Source organism: Notechis scutatus, chromosome 12, assembly GCF_049901735.1.
Source record: "Notechis scutatus isolate UNSWTSFEM ecotype Mainland chromosome 12, rNotScu1.2, whole genome shotgun sequence".
Taxonomy (NCBI): domain Eukaryota; kingdom Metazoa; phylum Chordata; class Lepidosauria; order Squamata; family Elapidae; genus Notechis; species Notechis scutatus.
In genome coordinates this window covers 15,659,243-15,683,762 of record NC_142020.1, presented here as the reverse complement: position 1 = coordinate 15,683,762, position 24,520 = coordinate 15,659,243, and the positions used below count along the sequence as shown (strand labels likewise).

The 24,520-nt window shown below is 44.3% G+C and overlaps 3 protein-coding genes across 13 annotated transcripts in view; 1 reads left to right on the top strand and 2 right to left on the bottom strand.

Moving 5' to 3' along the window:
• CHLSN (cholesin) overlaps positions 1–16,686 on the bottom strand; it is a 72,294-nt gene extending 55,608 nt beyond the window's left edge. For 3 of the 9 annotated variants that reach the window (XM_026683398.2, XM_087942254.1, XM_087942257.1), the window contains exons 1-2: positions 16,613–16,686; positions 14,965–15,123 (exon numbers count right to left, since the gene is read on the bottom strand). In XM_026683398.2, the coding sequence (XP_026539183.2) occupies positions 14,965–15,099 (135 nt within the window). In that variant the 5' untranslated portion in view covers positions 15,100–15,123; positions 16,613–16,686. Of the gene's footprint in view, positions 1–14,964; positions 15,124–15,969; positions 16,268–16,612 lie in introns of those variants that run through there. The other 6 variants (XM_087942253.1, XM_087942255.1, XM_087942258.1 and 3 more) reach the window with 4 other exon arrangements.
• On the top strand, positions 4,402–10,334 carry GPER1 (G protein-coupled estrogen receptor 1). Its single transcript, XM_026683392.2, has 2 exons — positions 4,402–4,799; positions 6,793–10,334. Exon 2 carries the CDS (start codon positions 7,046–7,048, stop codon positions 8,204–8,206), a length of 1,161 nt encoding a protein of 386 aa, XP_026539177.2. The 5' UTR covers positions 4,402–4,799; positions 6,793–7,045; the 3' UTR covers positions 8,207–10,334.
• A 1,892-nt stretch (positions 16,687–18,578) lies between the features above and the next one.
• On the bottom strand, positions 18,579–23,982 carry ZFAND2A (zinc finger AN1-type containing 2A). Of its 3 annotated transcripts, none has more exons than XM_026683274.2 (7): positions 23,771–23,982; positions 21,985–22,078; positions 21,756–21,850; positions 20,661–20,792; positions 19,569–19,720; positions 19,100–19,168; positions 18,579–18,835 (listed from the first exon to the last, which is right to left on the bottom strand). In XM_026683274.2, the coding sequence occupies exons 2-7, from the start codon at positions 22,037–22,039 to the stop codon at positions 18,817–18,819; spliced, it is 522 nt and encodes a 173-aa protein (XP_026539059.2). In that variant the 5' UTR covers positions 22,040–22,078; positions 23,771–23,982; the 3' UTR covers positions 18,579–18,816. The 3 variants fall into 3 exon arrangements, with proteins under 3 accessions (XP_026539059.2, XP_087798377.1, XP_087798376.1); XM_087942251.1 differs by having other exon boundaries at positions 23,738–23,960; XM_087942250.1 differs by having other exon boundaries at positions 23,753–23,960.
• Positions 23,983–24,520: the final 538 nt, after the last annotated feature.

Sequence of the window (24,520 nt, the reverse complement as noted above, 5' to 3'; positions counted from 1 at the left end):
AGGAGCAGAGGGGGGAGGAAGGAGGAGGAAGAAGGAGAAAGAGTGAGAAAGAGAAAAAGGAGGAGGAAGGAGGAGAAAGAGAAGGAAGAAGGAGAAGGAGGAGGGAGGGGAAGGAGGAGGAGGGGAAGGAGAGGAGGAAGGAGGAGGAGGAGGAGGAGGAGGAGGAGGAGGAGAAAAAACAACAATTCAAACCCACAGCCTATTTTTCCTCCTGGGGCAATTAAGGAAATACAATTATACAAACCCATAAACCAAATGGGGGAAAAAAAATATCCTATAGCAAAAGTAAGATGAGTGAGAATTACTAGATTAAGTACAGCGATAGCACAGTGAACTCACATTATCCCTTTACCTGGAGCCTCTGTCCTTTTAATATCCCATTTTTCCTGCAAACGTCTAGACCATAAATATCTGGGCAGCCAGGGCTTAAATTTCAATGGGCCTGGAGATCAGCAAAGCAAGCAGACTATATCCTGTTCTGTGCCCATCCCTCTTGCCAATTAGATGTCATTTTATATTGTAAAGCCACATCAAATAGACACAGATTTTTTTTAAAAAAAAGAAAGAGGCATGGAGAAAACTTTACTTTCTAGCCCAAAATGATGTAGGCCTTTAATATGCATTAATTTTGTCTTCTTAAAGGATTTTATTAGAAAGTAAAATTTATTAAAAAGGAAGTCCTCCACTTATGACCACAGCTGAGCCCAAAATTTCCATTGCTAAATGAGACTGTTAAGTGAGTTCTGCCCCATTTTACGACCTGTTTTGCCACAGCTGTTAAGTGAATCACTGCAGCTGTTAAGTTAGCAACATAGTTGTTAAGCGGACCTGGCTTTTCCATTGTCAGGCGGTCACAAAAGGAGATCCCACCATCGTCATAAATATGAATCCATTGCCAAATGTCTGCATTTGGATCACATGTCCCCAGGGATGCTGCAAACGGTCGTAAGTGTGGAACTGGTCACAAGTGACTTTTCTAAGCGCTGCTGTAATCTTGGTCGCTAAACAAATGGCTGTAAGTCAAGGACTATTATTAACTCTTAGGGGGAAAGTGGCATAGTTATCAACACGCATGAAAGAGGCAGGAAAATTGCATTTTTTTAAAAAGATTCCCTAAAGCAGGGTCCTATTGTGGTTCGCTGGCAGCCTGTGCAGATGGCAGCGGAATCGGACCATGGAGAAGAACGGGGACCAGTCAGGGAGTCTGGGGAGGACTCGGACAAGGGTCCGATGTAGGGATGGGGCCAGGACCATCTGGGAGTGGGGTGCTGCCTCCGGAGCCTCTGGACTCTGGCAGCAGCGAGGCAGAGGAGCAAGGGGAGCCTGTTCCCAGTGCACGTGTGCACAGAGGTGCTAGAACGTGAGAGCAGCTGAAGCAGAAGGGGCGATTCAGGAGTAAGGCTGGGAGGTGATTGCCCCTCCCCAAGGGATAAAGGACAGGCAAAGGTAGAGAAACCTTTGCAGGAAGCAAAGTCGTTCACTCTTGTTTGGATTAAACCTTGAAGCTCTGTGTGGACTTTGTACTTCAGTTAGTTTTTTTTTTCCCCCAGTTAATTTGGCACTTTAGTTATTGGCAGCCATTCAAAGGAGAGAAAGGTAAGGGGTGGGATTCTACCGGTTCTGTCCACTTCTGTAGAACTGGTTGCTCTGAAGAGCAGCAAACAGAGAGCATATATAGAACTGGTTCTATGTTTGCTGCTGTTTTGGCCCACCCACCCGCCCGGGCTCTTACTTGACCTTTATTTCCTGCATTTTCAACTACAGCTGCTTTGCGCGACACAGCTGTTGGAAAAGCAAGAAAAATGGGCTTTTCCAACCACTGCGCACTTGCACGCAGCGCTGCTCAGCTGTCCAGACAACTCAGCAGGTCATAAATTGCACTTGCGCGCGACACAGAGCAACAGAACCGGTAGTTATACCGGTCGGATCCCATCCCTGAGAAAGGTGGGGTGCTTATCTCAGGAGTCATTATGGGCTGGGAATGCACATCATTCCCAGCGCTGAAATAAAACAAGAGTTGTTGTTAAGCGTGTGCTTAATTACGGTCTCGGGAAGCCTTGGTCGGAACAACCATTTCAGACAAATGGTTGCCCAAGCTCTTCTTAAAAACTCCATTTGGACAGCTCTGCCGGCTGAGGAATTCTGGGAGTTGAAGTCCACAAGTCTTAAAAGTTGCCACATTTGGAGACCCCTGCCCTAAAGAATGGTTTCTGAAGATCTTCAGAAGCTTCACAAGAACCTCAAGGAGAGCAAAAAATTTAACAGTACAAACTGTACCGAAAGCCAGGTCCTTTCCATGACTAATTTTTCTTCCACAGTGTGCCGCAAGCCAAGATATTTTGGATGGGGCCACCGTTCAGCTAGGCGTTAAGATCCAACCTGCCAAGACGGGGGCCTTACAGCATCCAATCAGAATGTGATGGAAAGAGGGAAGTATTTCGTGGCTGGCCGGAGAAAGAATTTCCAAAAAAACAGGGATCTCCACACCAGAGAATGGAAGGCACTTAGCTTCCCTCCATCATGGATGCACAGAATGGAAAGTATACAAGGTTTTATTCAAAATAAACACTCGGGGGGGCACCTTAAAAGACTAACAAATTTAGTGCTGTGTAAGCTTTCATCGTTCCTGGTCAACAAAAGCTGACGCAATGCTACATTTCTTGTATCTCTGGCTGCTTCTCTGAAATCTGCATTAACAAGCCAGGGTCGCCCTAATCTTGACCACTTTTAAGACCTGTGGACTACAACTCCCAGAATTCCCCAGGACAGCCACGGCTAGGGAATTCTGGGAGTTGTAGTCCAACAAACGTCAAGCGCCCAAGGTACCCCTGACACCCCTGAGTTAAGGCTGTATAAGCCAGAAGAGGCAAGTTTTAATTTTTAATTGAAACCTAAAGGGGGAAGGGGAGTGAGCTGGTTGCACGGACTTTGGTGAAAGCTAAAATTAAATCCACAGTTTGTGACATTGTTTAGACCTGGGGTGTCAACCTTGGCCACTTTAAGACTTGTGGACTTCAACTCCCAGAATTCCTCAGCCAGCTGGCTGAGGAATTCTGGGAGTTGAAGTCCACAAGTCTTAAAGTGGCAAGGTTGACACCCTGGTTTAGACCAAGGGTTCTCAACCTTTCCTTCACAACAGCCCCGCCCCCTTAAATATCTTTTGTGGCCATGGACCGTGGTCATGGACTCCCAAGATGTAACTCAAGATTTAAATCATATTTTTTTCAAGCTTTCGTGCTCCCCTCCCCCCAGGAGTTCATGGACCACAGGATAAGAACCGCTGTCTTAGACTCAAAAACAAAAACAAAAAAACCCCTCACTTTTAAAACAGAGAAAAAGAGAAAGAACTTGGAAGGGTGTTGAGGCGTCCATTGGCACCCTCTCTCCTCCTTCCAAACAGGGAGTTAGAATTTGGGGTGCTTTTTCCTTCTTTTTTCCCTCCAAGTCTTCCATCGAAGTCTTCTTGTAAACTTTATAAATTTGGGGGATAAGAAATGCCAACGACAGCTTAAAGGGCGAGAGCTACCCACTGGGATTGGGGTCTTTTCCTTTTAGTATCGCTTCCTTCTTGTACCCCGAGTTGCTTTTATAAGTCCCTCCCATTTTAGAGGCAGTTTGCAAGAAAGGGTACGGTACAGTTTAGTTAATGCAGGACCCCACAGCTACCAAAGACAGCTTGCAAAAAAAGGGGGAGGGGATGAGGAATCTAGAAAACCAGAATAGAGCCTCTTTCTGGATAGCCCAGATTTGGTGGCCTTAATGGACCTCCAGAAGTGGCGCCATTCTAGATCCTCATCTAATATTCTACCTGTGCACGAATGTGGTCATAGAATATAGAGTCCTGGGGCTGGAAGGGACCCCACAGAGGTCTTTTAGTCTAACCTCTGCTCAAGGTACACCTGATGCCAACTCCCGGTCAAACAGTTCCCCAGTCTCTTTTTGAAAGCCTCCAGTGATGGAGCACCCAAAACTTCTGAAGGAAGTTATTCCATGGATTGGTTGCTCTCAACGCTAGGATTTAATTTAATTTAATTGAGCTTCTCCTTAGTTCTGGGTTGCTTCTCTCCTTGCTTAGTTTCCATCCGTTGCTTATCTTGCCTTTTGGTGCTTTGGAAAATAAGCTGACCCCTCCATCCTTGTAGGAGCCCCTCAATGCCTCTTTTAATGCCCAGAACTTACTCACAGAATCCACACCCACACACAATTTTAAAGGCACGTGTGATTAATTGCCCTCAACGGTCAGAAAAAGTTCTCCTTACTTCTAAGGTTGCGTCTCAGTGAAAGGGATCCAGATGAGAAGACCTCCCGTGCCTAAAACTTTGCATCTGCCTTTTTGAGAAAGATGGAAAAAAAGGGTGGGGAGAAGAGAGAAGGAAGGAGGGAGGGAGTGTGTGTGTGAGAGAGAGAGAGAGAGAGAGAGAAAGAGAGAGAGAGATAGGGCACATGGAGCATCCTTTTCTCCAGAGGGAGCGCGAGAGAGATCTGTGCGCTCAGCCAGTGGCCTTGCCTGTCATTCCATTCAGAAGGCAGAATTCAACCCAGCTGCTCAACCCTCTTTTTCCCACAGTCGGTAGATCGATTCTGGCCGAGCAACCACCAGGTGTGTGTGGGGGGTCATTCCTGTATTGACCGGCTTCCTCCCCAGACAGAGAAAATCACTTTCCACCTGCTGCATCAGGATTTAGAAGGCGATGGGTTTTTGAAACCGGCCGGGGTGGAAAAAGGACACCTGAGAACATATTTCAAAGGGACAGAAACACGCCTGCGATCCAGAAGAGAAACCGGGTGAACCAAGAAAGGTAAGGCGAACTTATTTGGCTTGCTGATTTTCGGGGATTTGATCGGCCTTCTTCCTATCTCGTTTTCCTCTCTTTTGTTGCTCCGGTTTGCAGTGAAGTTCTTAAAGTGAAGTTTACTTAAGTGAGCAGAGCCGGTGCAATGGCATCTGGCTTTATCTTTCTATTTAAATAGGTGTTCAAAAGAAAATAAAAGGAGGAAAGCAAGAGGGAGAAGGGCAAACAATTCTTGAAAGGAGGATAAAAAAAAAATCAGACAAACTCGTTCAACTGGTGAGAAGGAAAAAAAAACTAGTCAGCAGAAATGGAGTTAAGTTTCCTCAAGATATTTTTTTAAGTCGGAAAGGAAAGGCAAAAGCGAGACCGTCTATCATCTTTTTTTCTTTTATTGGTACAATTTGATGTCAGCTATTAATCTGTTGCCAGTAACAATTTCAGCACTTTTTAAAAAAAAGGTAATTCCATTTCTAGCTGAACCATACCTCTAAATGAAATTAATTTCGATTACTGGGACTGTAGAGATGCTGCCCTTAAATATAAACCAGCCTACCGGTAGTTGGAAGGAAACCAACTCTGGATCAGCTAATATTTATGGATGTCCAGCTGTGTACAATAAATGCAATAATTAATGAACCTAAGGAGAGCTGAAAGTAAGGAACATTAACTGAAATACTGTAGGGTTTTTTTTTGCACATCTTGTGCCTAAACAGATTGTCACCAAAGTAGCATTATTTCAAGTGTTGTTTTTTAAAAACAAAACAAAACCATGCACTTTAGTGTACTTCATGGTCGTTTATAAAAAAAGGATTTTTTAAAAAGCAGGTTAAAATACAGATGTGCTATGCTTCAACCTTCTGTCGGCAAATTGAACTTTTATAAGGTTTTTCACACTTTTGAAAGGATGCCTTAATTGTAAAAACTGGGTCCGTGACAGTTCCACAGTAATTCCAACATTACAGTATTTAGGTAAGAAAGTCGTTTTTTTGGTTCTCGAAATAAAACAGAAGCAAACCCATGAAGCTTACTTTCTAAAGCATGCGATCGCATAAAAAAGGGTAAGAACTGACTTATAACTCACGAGCAAGCCATCAGAACCACAAGCCATCTATTAACTTCGAAGGAACATGGTAGGCAGTCCAATCAGAGAGTCCTATCAGGATTGAATTAAACCAGGATCAAACCGTAGCTCAGACGCGTCTAGGACAAACAGAACCTACCAAGTAAAACAATCTTCTTTTCCTTTCAAAATGTCACTTTCACCGACAAAATTTGCTGCTCGGTTTCTTCGCGTACCGTGGCTGAAAACATCAGTCCCCTGGATGGCTCTTTTATTGCACAAAAATATTTTGATTTTTCAGAAGAGTAAAAGAGGGATTTTCACAGAAAAAGCAACTACTGAAGGTGCATTTTCTTTGGGAAGCCTTCCATTCTTAAACAGGTTCTAGGCAGTGTCTTAATCACAATTAAAGATGTGCATCCATTAGACAGAGTCTATGTATTAAAAAAAACAAAACAAAACACAGATTCACGGTGAAGGGAAAAAAGTAAAAAAAAAAAACCAGGAAAATCCCTTTTTTCTCCCTCTGGTCTCTGAAGGTTTACCCCTTTTTCAGTCACAGGAGGAGATAATAATGTGGGGTGTTAACAATTATCTATAAGAAGAAAGAACTCAACTCGGCAAAAAGCTGATTTCTTGCTTCTTCCCAAATCGGCTCCATTTCTGATTTTTATCCATTCCTGGAAAAAGCAACGCTGAGAGGCTCTTTTCCTCTCGCCACTAAATGGATCTCAGCTGTCAGAAGACGCCTGTTTGTTTAGCACTTTTGCACTTAACACACGCACCTCCCCGGCCTATGAGGGCTCCTCTCACTAAACCCCCAAAAGACAATAGCCGGAGTTTACACGAGCAGATGCCGAAGTCACCCGTGTTGCTATACGCCGCTGGATGTGTCCAATTTCGCAGAAAAGAGATTAATTTTCCTTTCATGAATTGCAGGTCGAGCGTTTGCTGCGGGCCAACCGGGGGGAGACGGCCCTAGATGGATCTGCGTCTTTCAAACCGTGAGCAGGTCTTCGACAGAAGCAAGATGCACACCTGCCCAAAAGCGCCTCTGCCGCTATGAAAAAGCTCCTTTGTGACAGAACATGAATTGGCAGGCACCCGTCCTACTGAGGACTAGCATCTCCCCATGATTTCCAGGACCTTTTCCGAAGAGTCTTAACTGATTCGGGCTTCGGGGGCTGCAATCATGATCTCCGCAGATCTCTTTGGAACCACGGCCCACCTGGGCAGCCTGGCGCCGAAGCCCAGGTTTACGTATTTCGCGGAGAATCACACTACAGAAATTTACGTGGGAACGGCCTCTCCGGCCCTGTGCAACGGGACCTACTTTGAACTCAACGGATCCCGTTTTTGCAACGAGACCCGGGCCCTCAACCTTGCTGACCGGTCCGAGCATCAGCAATACGTAATCGGCCTTTTCCTATCATGCCTGTACACGATATTCCTCTTTCCCATTGGCTTCGTGGGGAACATCCTCATCCTGGTGGTGAACATCAGCTTCCGCGAGAAGATGACCATCCCCGACCTCTACTTCATTAACCTGGCGGCGGCCGACCTGATCCTGGTGGTGGACTCCCTCATCGAGGTGTTTAACCTCGACGAGAAATACTACGACATCACCGTCCTCTGCACGTTCATGTCCCTCTTCCTCCAGATCAACATGTACAGCAGCATCTTCTTCCTCACCTGGATGAGCTTCGACAGGTACATGGCCCTGGCCAAAGTCATGAAGTCCAACCTGTTCCGCACCATGGAACACGCCAGGCTCAGCTGCGGCCTCATCTGGCTGGGCTCCATTTCGGTCGCCCTGGTGCCCTTCACGGCCGTCCACTGGCAACACTCGGGGGAGGTACACTTCTGCTTTGCCGACGTGGTGGAAATCCAGTGGCTAGAAATCACTGTTGGGTTTATCATCCCCTTCGCCATCATCGGCCTCTGCTACTCCTTAATCGCCCGAGTGCTGATTAGTGCCCACAAGCACCGGAGTTTGCGCCTTCGCCGGCAGAGAGCCCTGCGCATGATTTTCGTGGTTGTCCTGGTTTTCTTCATTTGCTGGCTGCCGGAAAACGTCTTCCTCAGCGTGCAGCTTCTCCAGAAGACGGACGAGCCTTCATCCAGAGGCCGCTCTTTCAGACATAACTACCCCTTAACGGGGCACATCGTCAACCTGGCGGCCTTCTCCAACAGCTGTTTGAACCCGCTTATCTACAGCTTCCTCGGGGAGACCTTCAGGGACAAACTGAAGCTGTACATGGAACAGAAGACCAACGTCTCCATGTTAAACCGCCTCTGCCACGCGACGCTGAAATCAGTGATTTCGGATAGCACCGAACAGTCGGAGGTTTAGCTTAGCCCGAACCCATGAATAGACTCTGCTCACTCCTGCTTCTTACTAACAAAACAAGTGTGGGTTTCGTCCCATTCACCATGTTTCTGTAAGGATGTGCAAAACAGTGACACGGTACTGCTTTAATTACGGAGGAGAATATCAGCTTCCCCTGAAGGTCAGCTGCATTTATATAGGCGAGGAATCTGACAATTACTTATGGAAAAATGTAACTGTAATATGATTCTTGAATACCGTTACCTGCCTGATCTATGTTAGATGCCCTAGGAAATAGAATAAAACTGCAGCAACCCTGGGAAAAATTCAATAGAAGCTATTGATATTAAGAGGCAGAGAAGTCAGTGGTTTTCCACTTGCATATGTATCATCTTGCAAACTCAGTTAAGGAAACAGCTGCCAAGTTTAACACACGATTTGATCTCAGGCAGATGTATTCTGTGGCATAAACTGAATTAAGGGAAACAGAGAAGCAATCTGGGTTTAGAATAGCGTCCTTCTCCCGTGTTCCAGTGCAGATGTGAATCGGTTTGTAAACTAAGCCAAGGTACATAAGATACATAGAACATGGAACATAGAGTAACCGATTTGGATGGGACCTTAGAGGTCTTCTAGCCCAACCCCCTGCTCAAATAGGAGATCCTATACCATTTCAGACAAGTGGCAATTTCTTCTTAAAAACCTCCAGTAATGGAGCTTCTGGAGGCAAGCTGTTCCACTGGTGGATTGCTCTCACAACCAAAGGCCAGTCAAGAATCCAGTTTCCTCTGAGATCTTTTAAAGTATTCTTTACGCAGCGTTATGAGTTCAACAGATTCCAACGTAGAAAAGGCATATTTGAATGGATTCCTTCTGGCTACTCTATTGAAGAGCTGGGATTTAGGGGGAAAGGGAACCTCATTGGTTCCATAGACCTCCGAGGCCCAGATTTCAGTGTCATCATTGAAGGACAGCAAGGATCGGACAGCAGCTAGGAAAATCCTTCTGGGGAAGGAGGGTTGTGAGAATAGACGCTTGTGAGCATCCCTGGCGATGCTAGCACATCTGAAGTTGCTGTCCAGTTGGTCCTTGGCCTGAGCAGAAGGTGGAGGTGGATCTGAGGAGCTTTTCAGATCATTCCTGCATGGCATGGCAGGCTCCCTTCCCAGCTTCTTCTCTGGCATGGGCTGCGGACTCTCAGGCTCTGTGCATTATGGGTCCTGCCTGCTCTCCTCAGGATAGGCCTGGTTGGCATGCTGAAAGATAGGAGGCATAAAGAGGGAGCTAAAAGCCCTGATAGGCTATCTCAAGGGGTCCCCAAACTTTAAGACTTGTGGGCTTCCAGAATTCTCTGGAAGTCTGGGAGTTGAAGTCCACAAGTCTGAAAGTTGCCAAGTTTGGAGAGCTCTGGGATATCTAAATCTTACAAAATAATCACTAAATGATGAGGGAGTCTCTATATTTCCATGGCACTAAATCTGCTAAATACTGTAAGTCTAAACCTAACTAATAATTTGGAGATCTGAACAGTCATATACACGTTTATTGCAGCAGCTGCTGTTCTTATAAGGAAGAACACTGATCTAAAACTGGACTGAAATGTTAGGAAAAGTTTTACGAAGAGAAAATAAATACTTGGCCACTTGGGTTACATCTGTTTCAGTATGAAATATCTGGGCAACTCCCACTGTTACGACCCCCCCATAGGTGTTTTTAATACTCAGCATTTACTCACAGACTTCACAAATTCACGAATCAGCTCTGAGCTTGCATTGCCTAGAACCGAGAGATAATCCACAATCTCACTTCATCTTTAGATGAAAAAGCGAAAAGTCAACAAGAACTCGCTGGGTGACAAGCTACTGACTCCCCCCCCCCCATTATTCTTTGAATTTCATCTGTCCTATGGATAGCAATACCGCCCTCTCTACACTCCCAATGCAAGGAAATGCCAAAGATTTAAAACGCTGCATTAAAGAATAATTTGGGGTTGGCTTCGGTTAGTATTTTACGGCTGGGTCCCAGTCAAATTAAGCAGATGGAATGTCAGCTACGATTTGAATCCTGTTGCAATTTTGATGGGATTTCAGTGCTGTTTCGTCTGGATCAAGTATAAAGCGACCTCTTGTCTTTGGTGGGAAAGTTTTGGACAAAGAGGAACAAGAGAGATGCCTTCAGCCACAGCCTGGCCTGGCCGCTTTCCAGCCTTGCAATGAGTAAATGTTAAACCAACAGCATGCTCTCGTTTCTACTTGCAGTTATCTAACTGAGCAAATCTGTTTGTGGAGCTCTTGGGAACAGCCAAGAGTCAGGGTGGTCACGAGAGCATAATAAAAACCCTAACCGTTTTGACAAGGAACGCCAGACCCCACTTTTAATAAACTTAAAAGCTTTCCTCTGCGGGGACGCTAAGGACGAAGGACGCAGGGTTGTTACGGCAAACAGCACCCACATTCTGGGCTGGAGGGGGGGGGGAACCAAACCACGAGGAAGTAACCCGTGAGGAACATCTATCCACAGAAGGAATTATGAGACGCCTGGTAGGTGGGATGTCATTCAGAACGGCCAGGGATGCAACTCGCTTCAAGCACGACTTCCATCGATCAGAATATTGATTGGAAGGGACCTTGGAGGTCTTCTAGTCCAACCCCTGCTTAAGCAGGAGACCCTACACCATTTCAGATAAAGGATGCTGTTTCTTCTTGTAAAACCTCCAGTTACGGAGCACCCGCAACTTCTGGAGGCAAGCAGCTCCACCGATTCACTGCTCTCATTAACAGGAGAGATACGGGCCTATTAATTAAATGCCTTTTTTTTTTTTAATATGCCAAGACTACTGACTAGCAGGGCCACCTGAGTCTACTCCCTGAGAGTTGAGCTACCTCCAGCCCCCAAGTCTTTCCCTAAGCGCTCTCCCTGAGCTGGTAAATTCAAATTTGATGACATTTCAAGCTTCTCTTTTACACTTCACTTATCTCCCTTTTCCTCGCTCAGGGATACGGCAACACCAAAGGCTAAGAATAAACACCAATTTTGCTGATTGAAGCGCTCCTGCTTGCCAGCTCACTTCTGTTCTCGGGCAAAGCAGGTTATTGCCTTATCTCATACTGGCTGCTGCGATCTTGAAGCCAACTGCCCTCCAACCTCCACAGAGCTGGGGAGTTTCAAGAAAGGAATTAGGATAACCGCACTTCTGAAATGTGCCTTAGCTCGGTCAGAAATGCATCCCAATTCTTTAACGCAAGCAAGGATTGTGAGCTTAGAGATGGTTGCAGTGAAGAGCCGAGAAATTATTTACGGTTATTTGTGCTGGCTAGTTAAAAGGAAAAGATTCCAGCCTAAAAGCTATTAAGATAAAGAAATGACCACCTATCGTATTTCATTACACTAGAATATCATATTCAAATCACTAAACTAACATTTGCAATTAGTGATTCATTAGCATTGGAAGCCAAGTCCTTTGGTAATCTTGGGGAATATTTTCTTGTGTGTGTGTGTGTGTGTGTGTGTGTGTGTGTCACAAATCACAAAGTTGGAAAAAAGGGTCTTAGGGCCATTTTTTCACACTTATGACCGTTGTAGCATCTCTGTGGTCACATGATCAAAATTCAGATGCTTGTCAATTGACTCGTATTATTGATGACAGTTGCCGACTGTGTCACTGACTTAGCAAGTGCAGTGACTCATTTAACAACAGTGGCAACATAAAATGGGGCACAACTCGCTTCCGTTTAGCAACAGAAATTTTGGGCTCAGCTGTAGCTGTAAGTTGAGGACTACCTACCCAGCAAAATGGAAGCCAATGTTCCTATTTACTCATCCGCGTTTGGAACAGTCCGATATAAGAAATGGCAACACAGCCCAACGTATATACTATATATACTGTACACGGTTGGTGGGATCTGTTGGTGAAGTCTGAATTCCTAACCTCTTGGAACTCTGCTAAATAGGACGCCAAATATTGTGTTTATATCAGAAACAGTGGGAGATGGAAGCCTTTCGCCTGGGAAAACCATTTTCAAAGTAGGGACTGTTTTCCCAGCTGTGAATATGCCTTCCTGGGAAATTTGCTCAGTCTATTACAAAAATATTCAAAGGAATGCAAGATTATTCAGCCTTATCTCTACATATAAAATATTTCAAACAAATCCCTCCGCGTTTTCTTGAATTTGTGGCCAACGCAGAAGGGGTGAATTAAGCTAGAAGCAGGGCAGGAAAAGTGAACCGGTAGTCCCTGAAGGGAGTGAATAAATTCTACTCAGTTAAGTTAGGCATAAAAAGAAACCTCTCTAATATCTTCAAGACAGTTTTGCCTTCCAGAAACAGACAGCTCTGTTGTTTTAAAGCACGCATTTATACTGCAGGAAGGCTGATAAGTTACCCGAGATAAACCAGGTTGTGACATATCCAGACATTCCTTCTCCACCTTTAAAACTACAAAGGAAATTGTTGCAGTTGATCCAATGCTTGGTGGATGCAGTGAGTAGAAAGACGTTCACACAACACTTGACCAAGATGAGAGCTTGGAATCACCAGTTTTAACCAGGCATCAATCTCTGCCCAAAAGTAAAGGAATGGCAGGTTCTAAGATCTTTCCCACTATCAATAACCCTTACACCCAGTTGCCTTGACCTGGAGTTCTTATTGCAGATCATTTTCCTTGGATTACCTCCAAATACGACTAGTATTGTTTATTTATTTAGAAAACTTAAATGGGTGCCAGTCTCATAAATAGCTCATAAGATTCCATAAAATCAGAATAAGTCACCAAAGTCCACAGCAATATACTCATCACATCACAACAATCCACCAGTTCTACATTTAAATTTTCTGAACTCACTTCCATCCATAGCTGGAGGAGTGGGTGGGGGGGGGGGTGTCCAGGTCCCTCCAGAAAGCTGATTTCTGTATGAAGATATGAACCTGTTCTTGTTTTCTGGAGGGACCTGATCACTTGAGGATTACAGAACACCAGACAGTCCAAATTCTGACTAGGCAAGGCCTCTGGAACTCAGCAAATCCCAGCTCATTAGATTAGCATTACATTGGAGCCTCTGTGGTGCAGTGGTTAGAGTGGTTAGAGTAAAGCTACTTCTGCAGCCAGCTGCCTACAATTTGGCAGTTCAAATCCCACCAGGCTCAAGGTTGACTCAGCCTTCCATCCTTCCCAGGTGGGTAAAAGGAGGCCCCAGATTGTTGGGGGCGAGAGGCTGACTCTCTAAGTTGCTTAGAGAGGGCTGTAAAGCACTAATAAAGCGGTATATAAGTGCTATTGCTATTACACCTATGTCAGGAATGACAAAATCCTTAGCTGAAGAGGGAAAGAAATGAGAAACTTTTTAAAAGAACCGTAAACTTTATGCTGAGAGGCAGTAAGTCAACATAATCCTGAGTTCCACTTCTTACAAAACACTCCATCACGCTGTGATGCAGCTTTGCATCAAATCAAGTTTGAAGTCTGCACTTTTAACAGAAGTTCTCAGTCAGACCCAGTAGGGTACATTTCAGCGAAACACAGCAACAAACCAGAGAAACCCTTTCCTCACATTAACAAGTACATGTATCATATACTTCGCTTTAAAATTAAACGAGAACATGGTGGGGTATTTGGCCCATCAAGCAGGAACAGAGAAACCAAAGAAGGAAAATTCCATCACCATCCCCATAAAGAGACAAGAAATCCAGTTACAAATCCATTCTTTAATTGATCGCATACTTCAGCTGCTACAAACTGGAAGTTTTCAATGTTCTGTCTTACCGACTCTATACCACGTGAACTTGTGAAGAACAGTATATGCCATAAATTCACACAAACTCTTCTTTCTCTTTACTCAGCCTAGTCCCTATGGGGCTAGCAAGGAGAGGGGATACGAGGGATTTCCTCTTCTCTCAGCGGGGGAAGGTCAAAAGCGGTCAGTCGGGTCTCGCTAACAAAAGCCAGATTGTGGGGCTAAGCACAACATTGGATAACTGCTGTGTATGCTGTGCGTTTAATATACAGAGAGGGGGGAAATGTTCTCAAAACTTATAAAGCCTTGGCAGACCACGAAACAAATTCACTGCAAATAGGCAGAAAATGAAACGGCCAGTTAAATGTAAATATCCTATTTGTTTTCTACAACTGTGAGATGCTGGTCCAGAGTGACTAAATTAAAAGGCTTTGCTCTCAGGTGCAACCTTTAAGTAAAGGCGCACATTTGCAATAAGCAACACGGCCAAGTAAATTTACCCTTGTTTTTAAGAATGCACATAGAAATGTACACGGAAGACACACAGCAATGGTCACAAATTCTTTTGCACAAGGATAATTTTAACCAATGATGGACATGCTTGTATCCCAAAACACCTACATCTATTTATTCTATGTAAGTCTATTTATTCCATACTAAATGAAGGCTAGAGGAGGTATCTTTAGGCACAAGACAAATTAGATACTGTAAGAGATAATAATAATATGCTTAAGAGGTGTGGTCTGCTATTCCTCCATCTAACTATAAACCACTACGTGCATATGTTTTCTAGATAAGTATGAAAGATATTAAGAGCGAGGGTCCTGTTTAAAAGTCTCAGGCTTCTAATAGGTTCTCTTAGCATCTCATTTCAGATTCTCTTCACTCAGACTAGAAAATAGAAAAATATAGAGCACCTGGCAATAATATCAAGAAACTTTTAAAAAATATAACATATTGTCTTGCCTATATTGTTGAACAAGTAGGATTCACAGCTGAAAATGTGAAAGAAAACACTTTTAGGATCAAATGACTCATATTTATTTTACTCACATTTAGTTTATGTTTTTTCAGCACAGGTTCATCCTCCTCTGGTGTCATTTGTGGTTTTGGATGCTTTGCGGATTTCTTTTTCTGCTTCATCTTCCTCTTTTCTGGTGAAAGATGCTTTTTCTTTTCTGCCTTCATCAGCTTTTCCTGTGACTTATAACTCTAGAACGAATAAATAAAAAGAAATCGTATGTGTCGAAGAGGTTTGTTTGTTCACCAGAAAAAATTATAAATTTGCCCCCCGAAAATTTAACTTCCTTCTGGATGGATGGATGAGAAGCGAAAAGTCTTCAAAGAAAAACCAGAAAGTCCAGAGGACTCTTGAAAAAGCACTTTTTAAAAACAGATTAGACAACCATTTATCTGAAATGATATAGGGTTTCCTGCCTGATCCAGGGGTTGGACTAGAAGACCTCCAAGGTCCCTTCTGTTATTCTGACATGAAATCATATCTTTAGGAGAATAAAAATGACCAATCTGCAGGCAAGTGGATCTATTTTTTTCTAAATTTTTCTGTTCTAAGTCGAATTTCAGGAAATCCAGTGCGCCCAAGATACTCTATGTGTTGATTCTACAACAGATACTTTAAAACCACTATGGCAAACAAATACCTGTATTTTTTTTACAATGTTTATAAATGGGCATTTAAAAATAAATATAATCTGCTGAAATACATAGTTGCCAAATGAGACCTGAGTTTTCTTTTGCAATCAACATTCATTGGCAGACTTGCACTAATGTTGCATTTAATGCCCAAAAGTGTTCAGCAAAATACAGCAGAGACAGGAAATCTCTGGTTTTTAAACCCAAGTTAGAGGGTGCCGCATTATAGCCGGGACTTCACATTCTAGGGAGGGCCTGCCAATTCTTGCCTCTTCTTTTAGCAAATCTTTTGCTGTTGAATGCAGGTAGTCCTCGGCTTACGACCACAATGGAGCCCAACATTTCGGTTACTAAGCGAGACAGCTGCTAAGTGGGTTTTGACCCCATTTTTACAACCTTTCTCACCATTAAGTGAATCACTGCAGTTGTTATGTAACATGGTCGTTAAGTGAATCTTGCTTCTCCCTTGACTTGGGCGGGTGGTCAAAAGGTCGCAAAAGAGGGATCCCAGGACATGGAACCGTCATAAAAAGGAGTCCATCGCCAAGCGGCTCAATTTGGATCACACGACCACAGGGATGCTTGCAACGGTCGCTAAGTGTGAACAAGGGCCGTAAGTAAGCGAACTTCTGTAAGCCGGGGACCGCCTGTCGTTATTTCCCCCATCTGCTTTGGAGAAGCCACCCAGAGTCACCCTTGCTGTAGCCGCCTGGGGCTCATGGGTGTTGTCGTTTGTGGCTTATGGTTGTTGTGGTTTGGGGCTCATGGGTGTTTGGGGGTCACGGGTGTTGTAGTCGCTTTTGGGCATTGTGGTACAGCATCATCCTGAGTCCTCCCCCTCCTCTTCCCTCCCCACCCCCAAGGCGGGCCTGCTTTTGGTTTGGCAAGGGAGAAAATAGAGACTGGCCGACCCTGCGGGGTTGTTGTGAAGGTCGAGGCGAGAAAGACGAGGAAAACGGGTCAAAGGTCAAAGGGGGAAGATGCCCCGCCCATCACTCCCCTCGGAGCACGTGGGCGACCCCCCCTCCCCACCGGCTCCGCCACCCACCTCGGCCTCACCCCGGCGGCCTCCCCGGCTTCTTCAGCAGCCGCTCTTCCGCCTTTTCCCGCCGGCTTCCTTCTGGCCGCCGCCCCGTCCTCCTCGAGCCCCGATTGGCTGTCCAGGCACCCCCGCGCTCTGACTGGCCGCGCCGCCCGCCCGTCCTCTCGCGGCAGTTCCCAGGAGTGGCCGAGCCGGCTTTTAACTCCCGCCCCCCACCTCGACTCTTCCGGATCCACTCTCTCTTCGCACGCGGCGGGGGCGGGGTGAAGGGAGTGGCCAGCGAGGAACGCCAGCGCGGCTGCGCGAGGTGCGCCCCCCCCAGGGGCGGAGGGCGCGTGCGCTCTCCCTCTTTCCTGATTGGACGCTGCGTGCCAGGCTCTCCTACCCATTCTATGCTCTGTTTGCTTTAAATGAAGCGTTTAAAATGATAAATTAAGACAATTAAAAAGAGAAACACAAGAACCCTCTTGAGTTTGCCTTTTAAAAATACCCCTTCCAAATAAAAATAAAACTCACAATTCAAAAGGAGCAGTTGCAAACTTTTTTCCTAGTCTGCTTAGTGTTAAAGCAATATTTATCCTCTTTAAAAGCAGTGTGGACTTCAATTCCCAGAGTTCCTCGCCCAGCATAGCTGCAATAAAATAATATAAAAACTTGCAACTTGCTCTTGATGTTACTTGGATAATGCAACATCTGCAAGCAAACTTGTTCAGAGAAGGACCTCACAATCCAACCCTGAACTACAGAGTCTCTTCTAAATTGATTATATTAAATGTAACTTTAGTTTTTAACAGTATGAAAAAAATAACACATTTTTGAGCTTGGTGCCAAAATCTCTACTACTTTATAAACACAAAAAAACAGGGGGGGAAACACCACTAAACCACTATACATATTTCTTCAATTTGTACAGCTCTTTCCCATTTAACCTCCTTCTTTCTGACTCTAGAAGGGGGGGGAGAACCCATGTTTAAAAGAAGTTCCGCATTCCAGCCTGACATCTGTATTTTTGGGAGGCTGGATTTGGAAAAACCTACATTACATTTTTGTCTTTGAAGAGGAGTCAGCAGCCTAAAATGGGTTGGTTTTGTGGGTGGCGACACCCTGTGGGTTATTCATATATTGCAAATAAAACTAAGCTGGAAAGAAAGTGTTCACTCAGCAGGGATCTCTCTAACCTGAAAAATAACCACATGCCTCTGTCGGAATAAATCCAGCAAAATAAAAGAGACTCCGAAACCTTGTGCTTTTTGAGCTCTTTTCAATATTCCAGTTAGTTGGAATTTGAATGACTGGTCAAACTTAGCAATTTGAAGTCATGGACTTCAACTTCCAGAATTCCCCAGCCAGTTGAGTTGAAACCCACAAAAGTGGGTCATAAATAACTCTGGGGATGCCTGTTGTAATTTTGAACTGTTGTTAAACAACCAGTCGTAAGATGAGGACTACCTTATTAAGGCCGATGCCTCTGCTCACGAGAACAACGTGTAGCATTCATAGGTGAAGGATGCCTAGAAAAGGATGGCTTGATTTCAAGCTTTAAAAGATGTGATGCTTTTTTTCGGTCTTCCTTTGCAAATGCAAATACAAATGCCATTTTTTCTTTATTTTATGAAATATTTTATGCCAATAGAGCCATCAAAAATCCTGGAGCACCATATCTTAAAGGCCTATCCAAGTCATAGTTGTCCCAAAAGTGTTTTTTCAAAAGGCAACTGGATTTCCTTGTTTTTCTTTGAAGACGCTTCTTGGATGAAAAGCGAAACTTCTTCACTGAAAAACAAGAAAGTCCAGTTGCCTCTTGGAAAAGCACTTTTGGGTTAAAGGGCCTAAGGTTTTCTCGAATTTCATTTTGGATCAAGGAATCTGCTGTGGCCACTATCCTAGGCAAGACATGTTCTTCAAAGGTATGGCTCATCTTGCTCTTCTTCAGCAGTTCTGTGATTTAAGTTCAAGCAACCACCACGACAATATGAGGAAATCGTTTAATCACAAAATGTGCAAAAGAGTACAGTTAATTTTTAAGAGCTAAAGATGGACAGTTATCCACAGACTTCAGATAGATTTCGATCCCAACTGTAGACATCAGGCCTGTCAAACTGGAGGGGGCCGTGGGCCGGATGCGGGCCACGCCCATCCCAGCTCTGCAAACGCATAAAACATCGTGATATGTCACCTGACACAACTGAGTTTGAAACCTGTGGTATACATCAACTTTTTGCTTTGCATCTGAAAGAACAAAAAACAAAAATGCAATTAGCTAACCAGAAGTTCCAAACTAGTATTTCTTGCAAGTTCATAACTTCTATTTTCAGTTTTTATTTCTGCTAGATTTTAGATGTGTACAATATTCTACACGTACAAACAGACTAACCAGCTAAGTCAGGCACATTCAGAAATCAATAATAAAAGTTTTGTGCTAAAGTTTCAACAGGGCACACCTGAAGCATGCATGGGGATTACTTATATTGATCAGAAAAGATCCAACCTTACCCATTTTGTAGGAGCCGACAGTTGGGAGCATTGTTCTTGGATTGCAGGGACCTCATTATAGCCGCACACCTGGGAGGAAGTTAATATGGATTTAAGTGAAGGATTTTTGACTATGAATAGGAAAGTTTCATTATTAACTATCTGGTGTGTTTATTACTTTGATGCAATCGGGTTTTTTTCATTATTCATGAACCACCTGGACCTGTTTTAAAGTCTCAGCAACCTATAAATTAATGAATAAACATTAACTAATGTTAACTAGCTGTAATTTTCACTTCCTCATTGAAAGATATCCTGTAGCCACCCTGTAAACAGATTCCTTCAATTCATCAACCAGCTGGAATGGACAAATTCTTACGCCAGAGGTCTCTAAACAAGGCCCAACCATTTTTGAAAACCACCGAGACTCAATTCGGGACATGTCCTGAAAGAGGTCCATCATGTGGTCTTCCCAGCCCAGTAGCCTTACCCAGCTTTGGAGACAGGCCAAATCCGTCCTGGGCACTGGTGGTCCAAAGGATGTCGGTGATGAAGACAGAAGTTCTGGTGACACTGGTCACAAACCAGCCGCATCATCTCTTTCTTTCTGCAGCCCGCTTGGAAGCATTTGTTGGTGAAGATCTAAACACCAAGGACAGCACAGCAAATTGGGTTATATGCCGATATTTAGTACCCCTTGTGAATAGTTGGCCTACTTGGGTAAATTGGAAATGCTAGTAAAATGCAGTGGAGCAGGGAGCTGGATTCCACAGTTCAGGCCCAACCCCTAAAGCTGGCTTCCCCATCAACCAGTATTTCTCAACCTTAACTTTAAGATCCATGGACTTCAATTCCCAGAAGTCCCTAGCCAGCCATGCTCTTTCCAGCCTTTCTTTAAGGGAATGTGATCCTTGGCTCAAATTAGTTCTTAAAGCAAGATAAAGTCACTTTCTAAAGACAGAGAATGTTGAGATATTAAGCTTTAAGAGCTGACGAGCAGCAGTAATAGCTGCCAGGTGCTGTAAGTCTGATGTTAAGCTGATGAAATGAAGGTGATTCAGCATAGCATGGGTATTTCCCTTTAAGACTGGGGATGGGTTCTATCCCTTTAAGAGGTGTTTATATAAAGGCAGCCATTATAGAGGGCATGCTGTCTCTCCTTGTGTCGAGTATTCATTGCAGAGTACTCCATGAGGGGGCGTGCATAAGCGCACCAACGTGCCTACCGTCCCTGTCCTATTGTTTCTCTTATTCTTTTATTTTTCTTATATGTACCCATTTCATGTATTCACAACTATGTATACACTTATACTTATTATCTTGTAAACAATTGGCAAATCAAATAAATAAATAAATAAATACAAATGTGTAGAGTTAAGAACTTTGCTTACTTGTAATGTATTACTTGTAAGGCCTACCATGTATATGTCTGTATATAACTATTGTATATAAACCACTGTTAAATGTCTAAGTCAGAAGTCTCCAAACTTGGCAACTTTAAGACTTGTGGACTTCAACTCCCAGAATTCCTCAGCCAGCACAGCTAAGTGTGGAGAGCCCTTCTTCTTAAGAAGGTCCTTACTTTCTGCTTCTGCTGGGCCGAATCCTGTCGACAGTCTCGGTCCATATGGGCCCCCACAGCTACATCGGGCGTCTCTCCCTTTCTGACGGGGACCGGAGTATTGCAAAGGGGGCAGACTGGAACCTGTACATCCTAAAACAAAAAATGATCACGTTGAAGTCAGCAAAGACGAGTCGAGGTAAGTCGGTACTTCAAACTGTCCCTAACATACTCCTGGGTGTAACCCTAACCCCAAGGGTGTAACTATTTGGCCTTGCAATGCTGCCAACTAACAAGGTCCTGAACACAAATCTTAACAGAAAAACATCCTTAAATGCAATAAACTTAAGACTTGAACTTGTGCATCTTCCAGAACTACCCTAAAGACTATTAAAAAAAAATAATTTCTACATAAATCCCTCCCTTTTTATTATTTTGCTTCCAGTTGCCCCCAGTTTTTTATTTTTTAAAAATGTATCAATGCATGAACAGCGTGGCACCTGAGTGTCATGCATTATGATACAAATAAAATAGTATTAATTGTATTTGTTTCATTTAACAAGCTTATGTAATTCTGGTAATAATACACACACTTTTATTAAATTATAATCTTTCATTATTTAGTTATTCAATATTTCAATATGTTGTTTTTATGCCAATCACCCTATTCTAAGTGTCATAGCGTTTAACACAAATAGAATATTAATCATATTTATGACATTTAGCAAGCTTATATAATTCTAATAATAATACAAACATTTATGTTAAATTAGAATCTTCCATTATTTGCTCATTCAACTTATAATCCTTCAGGATTTGGTTATTCAATTTTTCAATATTATTTTTATGTCAATCACCACATTCTGCATGCATGTTATTATTTTGCTTCTTTGCCATGCTCTCACAGCATGTCGTGATCTTAGACAGGAGACCAGGAGTTCTACTTTACCAGCTTGAAACGATGCCAGGGCTAACCCTCAAGGAGAAACCAGCGGTGCAAGGAACAAGGAACAGTTTAAAAGCTGTTTCATCACCAGCGTTTTTGCACAGCTAGTTACGCACGGATACTCTCCATCCCAGTTTCACAAGGTTCCTAATGCCATCAACCCGAATCACCTTCTTATACGCCGAGGAACACTTGTGTCGGCTGTAGATAATGTGATCTTTGCAGAAAAGCTCCTGGCAGGCGTCGCATTTCAGAGGGAGAAAATCTTTGGAGGAAAAGAAAGAACACCCCCCCCCCAAGAAAACACGTTAAGTTGGATTTATCCCAACGCAAAAGGTCTTCCCAAATCACAAAGAAGGGAGACTTTAAGCCCTCACGCCTTCTGGCCGCGGTCCTTACCCAGCCGTCGGCAGCTCCGTTCCCAGCAGTGTTGTCCTAGCTCCGGGAATTCCATTTCTTCAGAAGCCCCCCAACTTCCCACAATTAGGGTTACCTGGAAGGAGAGGTGGCGTGTGAGTTTGGTTTTCCCACAGGACACACAGCAGCCAGATTCACACCCAGGGCTGACAGGTGCGATTTCTGTAGTCACTGTTAAGTCGCATCAGCTGACGTCAAATACCCCATTAACCCTAGAACAGGGGTCTGGCAACAGTGGTGGGATTCAAATTTTGTTACTACCAGTTCCGTGGGTGTGGTGTAGCTTGGTGGGCGTGGCTTGGTGGGCATGGCAGGGGAAGGATATACCACAAAATCCCCCTTCCCTCCCCACCCCACTAACCTGCTTTCCAGCTCCGTTCTCCTGTGCAGGGCAACCAAAGAAGGCCCAGCCAATCAGCTGGGACTCGGGAGGCGGAGAATAGTTTGGGGCGGGGCCAGTCAGAGGTGGGATTGGCTGGTTCTCCGAACTACTCAAAATTTCCGCTACCGGTTCTCCAGAACCGGTCAGAACCGGCTGAATACCCCCACCCCTGCAACCGTAAACACTTAAAGAGACATTTGGACCCGTTTCCCACAAAACCTGGCTGGGCGTGTCCAACTCAGTGTCACTCACTCCCACCAACAAGGGCCGGAAGAAGCTCCAGCAAGAGTAAGGCACTGGAGAATCAGCCCCGCCCGCTTCTCCATCCTCTGCTGTCGCCCTTACCTTCTCAGGCCAGGCGAGGGAGGGGAGGCGAAGGAGGGGAGGGGCCAGCCAGTGATGGGACAGGGAGCCGCAGTAGAGGGCCCAAAGAGCCACATGCGGCTCCGGAGCTGCGGGTTGCCAACACCCGCCCTAGAATTTCCCTTTACCGTAAAAAACACCCCCTGGCAATCATTTAAACCTTAACAACTTTTAAGACCTGTGGACTTGACTGGCTGGGGAATTCTGGGAGTTTGTCCACAGGTCTTAAAGTTGCCAAGGTTAGACACCCCTGATTTACACAACAGCAAAGGCTCAAGGCAAAGAAACCTCTTTTAGAACTTTTGGGGCTAGGTGTGAACACAACCAAGTTTGGTCTCAGACATCCCTGTGCCAAAAAAAAAAACAAAAAACACTAGACCTACCAAGGTCAGAATTGGAATAAAGCTGGAAGGGACCTTGGAGGTCTTCTAGTCCAGCCCCCTGCACAGTCAGGAAACCCTATACCATTTCATACAAATGACTATCCAGTCTCTTCCAGTGATGAAGCACCCACAACTTCTGGTGGCAAGCTGTTCCACAGGTTTTCCTCACTGCTAGGAAGTTTCTCCTTAGTTCCAAGTTTATTCTCTCCTGGATGAGATTCCAACCACTGTTTCTTGCTTGTCTTTTCTTCTTTCTTCTTCTCCTTCTCCTGCCATATCCCTCACTGGACATTGGAGATCCTATTTTTATGAATAGCTGCACGAAAAAGTGCTGCCGAATTGGAGCTTTGGAGAAATAAATTAACCCCGTTCTCTTTCCTACCAAAGAACCAGCCCCAAAAGTTCTAAGATTCCCCATCACCCACTTTCAGAAAGCCTCATATTATGCTTAATAAGCCAGGATCTGAATACAGAGCTTCAACAAACCACCCAGAATTGCCTTCCCGTAACGACTTTAACCATCGTTGGCTCAACAACCCCCAAAGGGACAGGACTGACCCAACACACACACAAACACTCACTCACACACACACACACACACATACACCAAGATTCACACAACCTTCTTAGCCAACCCCACCGGGTTTAGCAAGCCGTAGGGACACACTCCCGTGTCGGTCCTCTCCAAAGTGGCAGGCGGGTGGGGGAAGAAACTTCGCAGGATCTGCCCTAAAGGCGCAGGGAAGAAAAGCCGGAGGTCCGTGCAGACGGACACATAAACACGCAACCACGAGAGACACTTTAGGAGGCTGAGCGCGATTCTGCCGAGTCATGTTTTGCTTCTGCCTCCCGGTCGCCCAATCAGAGCCGACTTTGGCAACGTCACCGTCCAATCACGGGAAGCCCCGCTTTGAGTTTCGCTGAATCAGGGCGCCCCGCCTCCTGGCTGCCCAAGTGTGAGTCAGCCTTTCTTTCTTTCTTTCTTTCTTTCTTTCTTTCTTTCTTTCTTTCTTTCTTTCTTTCCTTCCTTCTCTTTCTTTTTCTTTCTTTCTCTTTCTTTTCTTCCTTCCTTCCTTCCTTCTTTCTTTCTTTCTTTCTTTCCTTCTTTCTTCTTTCTTTCTTTCTTTCTTTCTTTCTTTCTTTCTTTCTTTCTTTCTTTTGTCTTTCTTTCTTTCTTTCCTTCTTTCTTCCTCTCTCTCTCTGTCTTTTTGTCTTTCTTTTCTCTGTCTTCTTTCCTTTTTCCTTCCTTCCTTCCTTCTGTTTCTTTCTTTTTCTTTCTTTATTCCTTCCTTCTCTTCTTTCTTTCTTTCTTCTCCTTTCTTTCTCTTTCTTTCTTTCCTTCCTTTCTTTCTTTTTTTTCTTTTTCTTTCTTTATTCCTTCCTTCCTTCC